Below are 13526 nucleotides of genomic sequence, written 5' to 3'. Positions count from 1 at the left end.
AAGGCTGGAATGTCTCTGCTTGGTAATAAAGTGACAGTTGATCCAGGCACTGTTTGACTGTCTCTACCTCGGCATTAAGACAACAGCAGGCCAATTGTATGTGTGTGTGTGTGTGTGTGTGTGTGTGTGGGTGTGTATGAGTATGTGTTTGTAACTCTCTGGCTATTTTCCACCTGTCTGTGCATTTGTATGTGTGTTGCATTTGTGCGTGTGTGTGTTTGCGTATCAGTGCAGTGCACTTTTTCAATCCCACTGACCTGAAAAGCTCTGTTAATGCTGGATCCACAGGCACTGAGAGAGAGAGAGGGAGAGAGGGAGAGAGATTATGAAACAGGACTGACTTGTGAATGCTAAATCCACAGGCTCTTTGTATAACACATAAAAAAGGAACCTGCTGAATAGTTGATCATTGTGGCTTGTGATCTGCGTAGGTTTACCATGAAATAAATTACCAATGAAACACTTTGAGGTCAGTACAATGTAGAATTTTGTTGTATCTGTTTGAGCAACTCAATTGAAAAACAATATATTCCATTTCAGAAAATATCCTCGCCTAATGGCGATCACCTCAAAGATAAGAAAGCCAACCTGCGACAAACATTTCTTATACAGATCAATTTCTAATTAGTGTATAACCTTTGTCTGAAATAAATGTGAGCAGCATTTATTGAACAGCTGCTTATACAGTAGTTGTGTACATGTTTTTCAGTGTTTCTATTAAAGATGTATGGTATAAGATGAGAGGATTGACTGTGCATATTGTGCTCATTGTTTTTTTGTGTTATAAAAAAAACATGACATTATTAATATATTAATTTGTATTCATATTTTGAGTATTCGAAAACAGTTAGAAAAGAGATTAAAAATAAATAATGCAAACTGTGGGTAAAATCCAATTGAATACATTTAAAGAAAATGATGTGCAGTGGAAATATCTTGTAGCTTTTATTATTGATATTATTATCATGCGAATGTATTTTGTTTGTATTTTTTAACAACCCATTCTTCTTTTCCAGTGTCTTTTCCCCCACATTTATTCTGTACAATATTTTAGTTTTGGTGTGCTATAGACAATTTTCCCACTCATGGTGCACACTTGTTCATGTGTGAAATTATTCTAAAATGAACTACCATACATCAGTAGCCTTTTCCTTTAAGTGTGCACATGATAACATGTTGTTTTGAGCTCTAACATTTGAGACTGCGTAGACATGTGTACAGTAAACCTAACTGGCCTGTTTGGCATAACGCTAACACACAATAAAACACACACATAATGGCAGTGGTGAAATACTGTATGAGCTTCACCAAAGATAAATACTGTGATCTTGTTTTTAGGAGTTACAAACATTTAGGCTACAAAATAGGCTGTGTCTGAAGTCGCTTCTTATTGCCTGTATAGTGCACTATATTTACGGTTTGCTATTTTATTTGAGTGTCTGAATGCTGAGTGTGAAATGTATCTGCTTTATAGTGTTCTAAAAAATAGAGCCTTTCCACAGCAGACATTTTGACTTTTCAGAGCAAGTCAAGTCAAAATGTCTGCTGCGAGAAGGCTCTATTCTTACAATGAATCAAAACAAAAAAGTCCTAAAATATTGTTATATGTACACTGCTTTCTGTGAGCAATCCCACAATGCAATGTCTTGTATTTAATAGGTGTGGTGTGTCAGTGATGACGTAAAATGATGATGATTCATGAGTGTCGGATATGAAATTTTGATGCTAAATTACTGAGTTTTCTAATATAAAAGGAGTGAATGATGGAGTGATTTCAGACACAGACCTAAAGATGATTTCAGTGCCAGTCCTTCACTCACACGTTTGTTCTCTCTTTGGCCGACAAGCGGAGGACACTTAACTCAATCAAACAAAGGCCTTGTGGTCATAGCCTTCACTACACAGTGCTTGATCCACCTATTCTAAGAACAATGGTCACCACCTTGTTCTTTGTACGGTCAAAGATGTTAGAAACTTTCTAAAGTTAAAGGAAATAAAATATGTATCAAGAGGGTCATCTGATTAAACATGGTCAATTCCTTTTAGATGCCTTAAACCTGTGAGAGTGGACAGGAGGGTCGGTGGGGAGTAAGATTAGGGCTGGTGAGCATTTTTAGAGTTTTTTAGTTTTTATGGTGCAAGCACATAATGAGCATTCATTAGGGGTGTAATGGTACACAGAGGTCACGGTCCAGCTCATACCACTTCATAGCTCAGTGGCAAAAAAAAAACAAACAAACAAACAAATGCATAAGGATATGTTTCTTCTCAGTTATTTTGAAGGGACAGTAGTGCAAGTGTCAAATAAAGAAAAATCCTAACATTTTGCCCACTAGCAGCTTTGGTAAACTATTTTCATTATAAAAACAAGGATCATTTCACACACAAGCTATAAAACTGAAATGCTTCTCTTATGCTATGAAATTGAAAATACAGAAAACATGGAATATTGTAATTAAAAAAAAATGAAAAGGAGGACTCTTTCAATTAGTTCCAATGTGGCTATGTTTAACACATGCAGAGCACTCAAACATTTATCATCTCGGTGATTGGCACATCTGGGGGATGCCACTGAATGTGTGTTGGCGTGTTAGACATGTTTCCATTCACATTCCCTACAAGAATGGCGCAACACCGAAACACCGTCCTTGTCTTACACTCAGCTCTCCCTCCGTTGCTGTTGAAACTCACTCAAAACCAGCTTACAGTTCCAGTGTTCATTTGCACTCACCATAGTGTGACTGACTCCCATGCCACTCTATTTGTTGCACTAACCCCAGCGTATGCCTCTTTCGTTTGTAAACTTCTGTTCTAGGTATATAACTTGCCTCAGTTTACATACCGTGTATTCTACGTATAGCTGTGTGCACCAGACTGTGACCCCCGTACTGTGATGGTTTGGTATAAATACACAAAGCCATACCAATCAAATGCCTCCAAAAGTCAGAAGAAAGCTAATGTTCTTCAATGTTCAGTGCTAAACCAACAATGAATTCCTCCCGCTTGATGCTGATTGTGGATGTGGCTTATGAGCACATGCTAAAATTTTTCCAGTTCTGTGTCCTCACATCCTGCAGGTTGGATCACTCACAGGTCTGCTACCCAGGTTAAATACCCTCTGTTTAAATTGCAGCCTCACTGATGCATAAGCTAAATATGAACCCGTGTGTTATTGCTCTTGATGAACACATCTGGTCGGGTGTTTTTAAATGTTCAGAAACAGGTAAATAATATCCACTGATGCTTTTTTGAATGTGTGTGTGTGTGTGTGTGTGTGTGTGTGTTTTATAAAGCTCTACCTACCACTAATAAAGATTTTGCCCTTGGTTATGTGGATATATTCACTGTAATCAAATCTTGTTAACACCTGTTTCGGAAGAATTTTTTTTTTAACTAATAAAATAAGAAAAAGAGTGTCACCAGTTTATCAGCTGAAACTGGGAGCTACCTGTTCTTTCCTTAAAAAAGTTCCATCATTTGTTTTCACTTTGTTCCATGTATCATTTTGTAGGATTAGATGTCACTGTGGTAGATATTTCATTTTGAACAAAGCTCTTAAAATGTGGACTTTGTGATTCTGTTTCTGCGAGATATATAAAAACAGCGTCAGAGGAAGACAGAGAGCAGTGAGAAGAGGCAACTCAACTGTGACAGTCTGGGATTTGTGCAGTGGTGTGTGTACACACATGTGCGTGCCTGTGTCTGTGCATGCGTGTGTTTGTGTTGGGGGAGTGAAGGTCACCCTGAATGGCAGTGCCGCTGTGTGTATGTGTGTGTGTACGTGCAGATACCTTTGGAGCGTGTTCGATGGCGCTTATCGTCTGCATCCACCTCCATCTGCAGAGAAGGCACAAACAAGCTGTTAAACACACAACAGACAGCACTGCAAAACTATCTTAATTTGGATACATGTTTCTTCACGTTCAGAGTACTTTTTTTCCCGCCTGTCAAACATGCAATTTACACCTGATGTTTGAAACACTTAAACGTAACATTTCATGTGCTGCACTGTAGAGACAGACTGACTGACTGTTCCTGTTATCTTAAATTATCTCTGAGTGAATGAGACCTACTGTAAAGATCTCTTGGCCTATACATCTGCCTTGCTGCATTTACATGAACATATTTCTTCAATCAAAAATTAGTTTTGAGTAAATCACTGCTTATAATATCAAAAGTGTCCTAAGTATTTCAGGAAGTAACAGATTATGCAAAGACTCCTATTTGGTCAAGACAGATTTGTCTGTCAATGAGGAAAAGAGATCTCCTTTCCAGGGGCATCAAAGTGGGGGGAAAGTGGGCCCCGATGGGAGAGGGGCCCTAAAAAAAGCCTGGAAAGTTGGGTTTCCTTTGTGGTATTTTATTTCTAAGTAAACACTGGCATGACTAAAGTCAAATTGGCTAGATATATTGATTAAAAGGCTGAACTTTGCATTTAAAAAACACTGAAAACTCTCTGAGGTTGCAAAATCATTTGCACTAGGATTTGCAGTCTCTTCCTTGTCTAACGTGGAGCCAAGGAAGAGACTGCTTTTGCTGCTGTGGCACCAACGTACACTGTCATGTCTTTCCCCGAGAAAGGAGAATCAAGAAAGAAAGAAAGAAAGAAACAAAGAAAGCATTTTGACTTGACTTTGACCAAAAGGTGCATGAGAGAGACATGAATCAAGAGAGGTAAGGTGGGGGGCCCACAGAGACTGCTTATGCATGGAGCCCAGAATTTGGTGCTAAGTCCCCTCTCCTTTGTTAATTCCAAAAAAATGTTTGAGGAAATGTTTTATGAATAACCACATATTCCATTTTTACAATGAATATAAGTTTGCATTTTGAAATCATGAAAAACGTAATTTCTGAAGTATTCATTCATCAGCTTCTCCATCCATCAATCCACCTATCCATCTGTCAAACCATTCGTCTGCTCATTCATGAATGTGCAACTATCTATCAGTGGCTTTACAGATGGACTGCAGACATAACAGCATCCAGCATTTACTGCATGGTTTCCATTTATGCTGTCTCCTCCTCAGTAGGCCTTTCAAGCTCTTCATATGCCAGAGTAAGCATTATCCTCCACTCCACCTCTCTTTCATGTATGCCAGACCTACATATCCCTCTTAAAGGTAGGCCTATATCTCCTTACCAACACATCATAAATTGTTAAGAAGCCTGAATGTCGCTCTGTTATTTCCAGATGTCCTGAATATTCATGCTCGCTGGGTTTGGACTATGACGGGGGCCGTAGACCTATTTGGATGTCTCTTTTTATTAAACATGATTTATTAACACCACACTTACTGTACTGTAGAGCCCCTCAGCCCTAATGGTGTGTTTCTTTATGAATGCCCATAAATGTTTCAGCGGGAGAAAAATAAAATGATGAAAGGCAAGGATACCTTGTAAATCTTATTAGCGTAGCAGGGAGGGAAAGACCCGGAGTATTTTGGGGAGGGTGACCTAAACTATCTCTCTCTGTAATATATATATATATATATATATATATATATATATATATATATACACACACACATATATATATATATAAAGTGCATAAAGCATAACTGTGGTTACCATGGCAATTGAAAAAAAAACCTTCCTTGAGGAAAAAAAGGAAGGAAAAACAGAAATAACTACTTATCAATCCATTTTTCTCCTCTCTCCTTTCAGGCAGTCATTCAGACAGACCCTGAACACAGACCACTGTGAGTGTGTACATATGTGAGTGCATAACCTTGAATGTTTCTGAAGTAGTCATGTGAGCAAAGTGGACTTAGTCCCCTCTCACTGAGCATCTCTCATCGGTCTCATCACTGCTCTGTTTTATCAAAGCTTCTCTGGAACAATCCACAGTACGGGCCTAAGTGATAGCATCCCTTCAACACGTGCAGTCGACTTTAACATGGATGAGAACATCATGTTGCATACGCAGATTTGTGCACATGGCACATCTTTTATGTCTTAACAGTTAGGTGTGACATTATAAGCACCCAGCCTTACATGTCTGTGTTCCCTGAGGCGGTAGCTAAGTCTTTACAGCATCCACAGCACACTTGTGCCACACATTAAAAACACACACAGTATGGAACAATTAATTCAATGTCCAGTTCATTTTAAATCTAAGCTTTAACACATTTTCTCTAGTGTAGTTACTGTCTACTCATTGCTGCTGTTTCTGTACCGAAATACCCAGAGATCACTTGTCAATCAATGTGGGCGGTAATGGTGTTTTTTCATGAATTTTAAAGTTTGAGTTTCTGTAGGTGGCGCTCTTTTCTTTCTCTATTTAGCCATGGGAGGTATTGTTCCTCCCACTTCTTCTCTAAACAAATGTCTTTTCCTGCTGTTAGAAAAACTTTCCTAACAGCAGCAGCATTTGTAACACACTAATTGGTTGGAAATAACCATTTGTTTATATAAAAACACTGCTGATGATTACATTAAAATACGTACATACTGGTCTGAAAATGTAATGAATGAAATATTGAGAAGAAGGGAAATTGTCTCAACCTGCTTGCAGAATGTTAAAAGAAATATATCATTTGTGGACTACGATATGAATGCATGTTTAGTTGAAGCACACACACACACACACACACACACACATATATAAGCATCCTAACAGTGCCTATCTGAAGCTGTCAGACTCTCTCTGAGGGGCCCTGGTTTTGAGCGAGGCCTGCATCAGCACTGAACACGGCGTCTACATCAACTGAATCCAGCAGCAGAATAAAACAACAAAAACGGCGGCAGCAGCAGTGTAAGTCTTGTCGCCTCCGTTTCCTTCCCTCAAGGCTCCTTGTGAGCGTTGGACCCAGGAAGCATGCACGCCTCTGCAGCTCACCATATGTTGGAGAGCCCTTCATAGTCTGGCTTTTTTTTCTCTCTCTCTTAGCACCCCATGGGAAAATGTCATGGCTGTAATGAAGGTTAGCCTGCTTATTGAGGATTAGGAAGAGGCCCACTCCTTCTCTGTCTGCGTCTCAATTAGACCCTGGATCAATGGCATTATAGGCCCAGATGAATAACCACGGAGTCACGTTGATCCAAGCACCAAAGTTTAGACTGGCTAGTTAAACATAATGAAGCACAGTCCAAAAGAAATACTGCATACTCTTGTTTTTCTACACAACCAGCAATTTATATTATTTCAACAAGACTTCAAATTAGTTGTACTTTAAAATTCATAGTGTTGCTGTGCAGTGAAAACCATGTGCCTCCAAATTGATTTTAAAATTTTTCAACTTTGGGTTGAGAGAAATCTCTTATTTCATAAACCATAATAAACCATTTATGAACCCACTGGATTATCTGACAAATGTGTTGTCAAACAGATGAAAACATAGCATGAAAGTGCTTTAATGCCATATACACTATGTATGTTTTCTAGGGATTTTCCTAACAACTAATTTCCCTTATGTGTGAACAGAACTTTAAACACAGACTAGCCGATGAGTCTAAAAGTAAAAAAACAGAGTCAAAATGAAGCACAATTAAATCTATAAGGTTAATTTTGTAAGAAAACGTTTATCACATTTTTCAAAAACAAAATTGTATTTTAATGCTGCTGAAATGTGTGGCACTTCACACCATGCGTTATGAACATTGCACATTATCTGTCATGGCAACATGACAGCTACTCACTCAATGAAAACAAATATACTGCCAAATCATGCAGCGATATGATCTTTGTCCCACTTTCCACCTCGCTATTTCTGTTTTGTGTTTTATGTTTTTTTTTTTTAAATTTGGTGTTGTCAACATTGCCAGTTAACGGGTGCTCATTTTGTTTAAAGAGAAACTTGACTAGGAAGACCACATTTCAGTGCAAATTATGTCAGTTTGTAGTTTAAATGTGTACATCAATAAAATAAAAATCTTAACATTAAGTTCAACTGACTAATTTTCTGGTGGCAACCAGTGATGGTAGCAAAGTTTAGACTAGTCGTCTGATTGCGCACATTCCTAATGTTTTATCATTTGTTTTTACAAACTTTTTTTTTTTACTTTTATTTTTTAATTATTCAACATTTATCTAACAGTTTTTCTTTACAGCATTTATAAACTTTAATTTACACTATAACAGCAATATTATTGCAACAATTATTAGTTTGATCCATCACTTTAGTTACAGTAAAGAAACTCTTAAATAAAATTAAATAAAATAAAATAATAATTCTAGGAAATATATATCTAATACCAGAAAGCAATTTTTCATTCTTGTACAAACTTAATGTTGGAAGTACTCAAGCAAGATGGAGGTATTTAACTTGTGTTGGAGTAATTCACCATTTCATTTCACACATGACCTCCACTGGGACTCAGTTGCTATATTCAAAACCAAGCACAAGCCAGCAGGTAATTAGCTACAAAAATCCGGTTGTACTTCATATTCCTATTTACCATTCATTGCCTCTAAATGTGTACGACAGAAGCTCTTTCCATGTTTTGTAATTTGCATCCATGAATTTTAATCCATGTGGCATATTATGCATCATATATTGTGTAAGGATCTTATTCACATTCAACACATACAAGGGGTCTGGGAGGAGGTGGCTGCATGAAGTGAAGGCTGCATGCCATTTCAAATGCAAGCTATGGAAGCGAGTGTTTCATTCAGCACTAAGATGAATCCTCATAGAAGATTGGCATCCTTTGAAAATACATGCATGTTTGTGAATGTGATGTGGAATGCAGCTAAGCATTTTATGCAGCAAACATATTGGAAAAAGCAGCTGTCCAAATGCCAACTGTGTTTGTGTTGGTATTGATTGTACAGTCTGCATCAAAATGAAAACAATATGTAAATCTCTTCTTTGGAAATTAAAGTGGCGGTGCCTATTATTAGGTGTCTTCATCATTACATAGGACAGAGGAATGCCGTCAGACACAGACAAATTGCGTACACAAACAAGAAGAAGGTTCTTGCTGTTTGATAAAGAAGTGGGATATTGCTGGGAATTACACATGATAAGAAATGCAGTGATTATTGTAATATGCACTGAGACACAGAACAAGCATTTTGTATGTGTGTGTGTGTGTTTATCATTTTAGTGGTGGTGTGTGCTCAGACATCTGTCACAACAATTCACATCGTTATCAGTTTCCCTTTGTTTTCACCTTGAAGTTTTGGGAGAATGCGTTTCAGGCATATGGCGCCCAACCCACACTCCGCCTCACACACACACACACACACACACACACACACACACACACGCACACTCCTACCCTCACATTGGTATTCTGTACAGTGTGGCGGTAGAGAGCCACCAAAACTGCTCTGGCACTATCAAATTTCACTGCAAATAGGTATTTACGCCATGCATCATCTAGTGACAGTAAACATGTGTGCCAAACCGATGCTAAGTGCATCTGAATTAGTGTGAAGGGCTGTGGAGATAGCATCTGAGTGGGCGCTGACAGTCAGAGCGAGAAAGAGAGCGAGAGTGATGGAGACAGAAAGAGAGACTAAAATCTGGGGAGTGACTCCTAACTAGTATGGAAAATGGCTTTGGTGGGTGATGGCAGCAGTGCACGGCTCTAAAATGGTTAGAGTGTGAAAAAGCTGTGATCAGAATACAATACGACAATTTATCAGCTGGTCCAGTGACGACAGAGAGCTGTTACAGCGCAGGATGTGCAGGGTCTGTGATTGTTGCTTACATGATTGCCATATAGCCTGAGTGGATCATGTTGGATACTTTTCCTTTAGTAAAATCTTGATTCTTTTGAGCTTGATTGCCTTTTATCTCAAACATTTCATCTTTGAAAACTTCATTGTCACAGCATTTATGGAGAAGGAAGAATGAACTAAACTGCTATTGGAAGTAAGATGTTTTATCCACTTTAGAAACAGGTTTGTATTGGGGGTCAGTAGAAAAAAACACCATCATATTTAACACATTAAAAAATTGATTTCATATTACCAAACATGCAGGTCGTGGAAACTTTTCATCTGGGCTTCTACCAATAATTAATAACAAAGCTATGGGAGACCTTCATGAACAAGGGTTCCCCTGTCATTTAGGTAACTTCAGATTAAATGCAGAATCCCCCTCTGAACATTTTTTTTGCTCTTACAGATCTTGTTAGCTATACTACACATTTTTACAACCTCTACCTCACTTCTCACTGTGTGGTGTATATAACTGATGTTCTCTTTTTACTCCTGCAATTTTGATATATTTATTTTATTACTGTATATTTCTCTTGTATATTTTAGATTTTAATACTGCTTATTTTTGTATATATTTTATATTTCTATATTGTCACATATTTCATTTTGATCTGTTTCTATCTATCTATCTATCTATCTATCTATAAAACATAAATGAACATTGATGATGCAGCCATGCACTGAGAATTAAAGAGAAATGTAACTAATATATATTGATGAGGTATTGCTGAAGTGACCGACTCTGACTAACAACATGAAATATTTCAAAAACTCCATAACATTACACTCCAGTGTCTTTCTGTCAGATTTGTGTCTATTTTGACGGACAAACGCATGTTTACAGATTCATTTTAACACAGACATAAATGACAGAAATGCCTTCTGTTTGTTTTCTCTCCATTTTTTGATGGCTGGACGTAGCTAGGTGTTAGCTTTATCAAGTGTTAGCTTTAGGCCCTCACTACACAAATACAGATATTTTTTAAAAACGGATAGGTTTCTGTCCCTTGTCAACACATTAACAGAGTTTTGCATGAATAAAGAGATTTTGGAAAATGCCTACTTAAATGTACAGATTTTTCAAAACTCTGGTTACATTGTGTTTTTGAGGACATGTAAAACGGATCATCTCCTCAGTTCATGCATGCCCATTGTTGCACTGTGTAATAGGCATACATCAGAAACAATGACAACAATGGCTGACTTCTGATTTATTTATGTTTTGTTAGCACTGCTTGACTACTTTACTCTTAAACTTAGTCGTTCTGCACCACTTCACGGATAACCAGAGCTGTCTACTGCACCCAGGCCCAGTCAAATCAGAGAGTGGGGTTGTTGTCAGTAAAGAGTGGAAGGGATACATTCATATGTCCAGCGCAGAACTCATATCTCTGAGTGAGCTCCTTCATTCGTGATGAGATCTCAAGTAGGTGTTATAAAAAAAAGGGATAACCATCATGGTGAGCGTCTGGGGTCATGTTTGTGTTCAATGTGGAGGGAGATATTTTGTAAAATGAAGGTCAAATGGACAGAATTTTTCCTCTAAACAAAAATAATTATCTGTATATCTGTAAATAGCTAACATAGCTTAATTAGGGACATTAACTATATCACGCATTAACTTTAAAATAGCTTTATCAGGAGCCTGGCTGCTTCACTGATCCATTACAAAAAAGAGAGAAAAGATAGAAGGTGTTATGTTTGTTTTTAAATAAAGCTGTAATGTTAATCAAGCATTTGTTCATCAAAACGGACACAAATCTGCCAAAGATGGCAGATTTAACTAACACTAATTAGCTGAATTAGCTGAGGTTGGAGAGCCACTGGAGTATAATGGACCACTATGGAGTTTTTGTATTATTTCATGCCATTGGTCAGAGACAGTGTGGAGTGAATCCTTTATTTTTTCACAACAGAAACTTGCTCCAGAGACAAACGAGACAGCATCACTTCCTGTTATTCATCAGGTCAGCTATGTTTCAATGTTAAAATTAATTGCTAACTATTTTTTAAATGGATTTTAATCAATTTAACTGATTAGTTATTGCAGCCTTAAATACTATTTTCTGTTTATATTTGAAACATCTATAAAATATAATGGAAAATGTGGCGATTCAAACTACTAAAATTTAGATATGTCACAAAGTCTGCACTGGAAGCAGTTTGTGAACTTGATCAAAAGACATTTGAACAGTATTAAGTGGACAACAGGATGTGCGTCACTACCTGAAAGGGTTTGGGGTTGAGACAGCTCTTTGGTCCAGACCTCTGCTTCCACCGTGACCTACTGACGTTCAGCTGGAGAGGAACGGCTCACCACGTCTCCTCCAAACTCATTTTCTACACAGAGGGAAGAAGAAGACGGTGCATCATTAAAATCATTTCCAAAACAATCACATTCACATACACCCATGACAGGATCTGAAATTTCCTCCTCTCCTTTGACTCTGGGCTCATGAATAGTCATATAGCATCAGCTATGCGGCACACGCCAAGCGAACGTTGATTTCCGCCATAACGACGGCCGCTTGTCGTGTGCGATAGGCTTGGCAACATGGGGTAATTAGCTAGATCTATCATCTTCTGCAGGAAGTGGGGACAAATATAGCTAATGATCCGTGCCTGCCTCCATGATTTCTCTCCTCAGCTCGCCATCCTTTGCTGAGTTAGAGGAGGAGAGGAGAAGGGAGGGAGAGAGGTGGAAGATGGGAGAGGAGTGAGTAAAGGGGCTGATGTCCTACTCTGTCAAAAAAAAAAAAAAGGTAGAATAACCTTTGACAGAGAAAATGATAAAGACAGAGAGGGAAGAGATGGAGGTGTGAATGAACATATGCACTCAAACACAGCCTGCGCACTCTGCCTGTCTTTGTGTCTCTCCATCCGGTGCAGCTAATTGAGAGAACGTATGGGAAAGAACAGATGAGGTGTTGATGGTGTATAGGGACCATCACAAAGAATGAAGGCCCCCATAGGGAGCCTACCAGACGGCCCATAACATGTACACACACACACACACACACACACGCACATGCGCGCACACACACACACACACACACACACACACACACACACACACAGACACAGGCAGCTATTCCCAACCTATTTCAAAGCAGCTTAAATCAAAACAATAGCTGGTCCCTCAGGACAAACACAACCATAGGCATACAGCGAGTACTCAGAGTGCCTGTTGTGCGTTACGTAAAAAGGAGCGGTGGTGGTTTTGTGCTTAAGCGAACTTTGCTTTGAACCAGCAGGGGGTCTTTTTTACCCTTCATCACACACACGCACACACACACCTCTGTTTTTTCACCTTTTTATGTCCACTTTCTTTGTAGAGTGAATCTTGAGCGTGGCCAAGCTGGAAACAGCGTGAGTGAGTTGTAAGGGGATAGCACAAACAACGGGCCACTCACACTATATTTTCGTTTTACGACTATGTCTTTAATGTCTTTAAGAATGGCGTCAAAATGTGGTTTGAATTTGATTATAGCCACAGCTGCACCTGGAAAACATTTTCATTCAGAAAACAAGGGCAGTAGAGCCTGACATACCTTTTCTGTGGACATGCACCTTTTTTTTTACCTGCACCAAAAATGTTTTCACTGCACCATTTGGTACTCTTATCCTTCTTTATTCACAATTCCACCATGGCCACACATTTTATATGGTCAAAGTAACACTTGAGCAGCTTCTTAGCAGACCTAATATGGACACAAATTTTCTCTTCATCAAATTTCGACATCTTTGGTGACTGTTTTTCTTCTAGAGGAAGCACTAAATCCCATATGAAGAGGTGTCTCCTGTGTGTCTTGAATAATGATACATTTTGGTAGTAAATCCAAGTCTCTAGGAGACA

The 13526-nt window shown here is 38.5% G+C and overlaps 1 protein-coding gene across 10 annotated transcripts in view; it reads right to left on the bottom strand.

The window, feature by feature from the left end:
• myt1lb (myelin transcription factor 1-like, b) overlaps positions 1-13526 on the bottom strand; it is a 125596-nt gene that overhangs the window by 71522 nt on the left and 40548 nt on the right. For all 10 annotated transcript variants that reach the window (XM_078174922.1, XM_078174928.1, XM_078174921.1 and 7 more), the window contains exons 2-4: positions 11897-12010; positions 3792-3837; positions 258-291 (exon numbers count right to left, since the gene is read on the bottom strand). In XM_078174922.1, coding sequence (XP_078031048.1) covers positions 258-291; positions 3792-3837 — 80 coding nt within the window. In that variant the 5' untranslated portion in view covers positions 11897-12010. The remainder of the gene's footprint in view (positions 1-257; positions 292-3791; positions 3838-11896; positions 12011-13526) is intronic.

This window comes from Epinephelus lanceolatus, chromosome 15 (assembly GCF_041903045.1).
Source record: "Epinephelus lanceolatus isolate andai-2023 chromosome 15, ASM4190304v1, whole genome shotgun sequence".
NCBI lineage: Eukaryota > Metazoa > Chordata > Actinopteri > Perciformes > Serranidae > Epinephelus > Epinephelus lanceolatus.
This window is presented reverse-complemented; position numbering and strand designations above follow the sequence as displayed.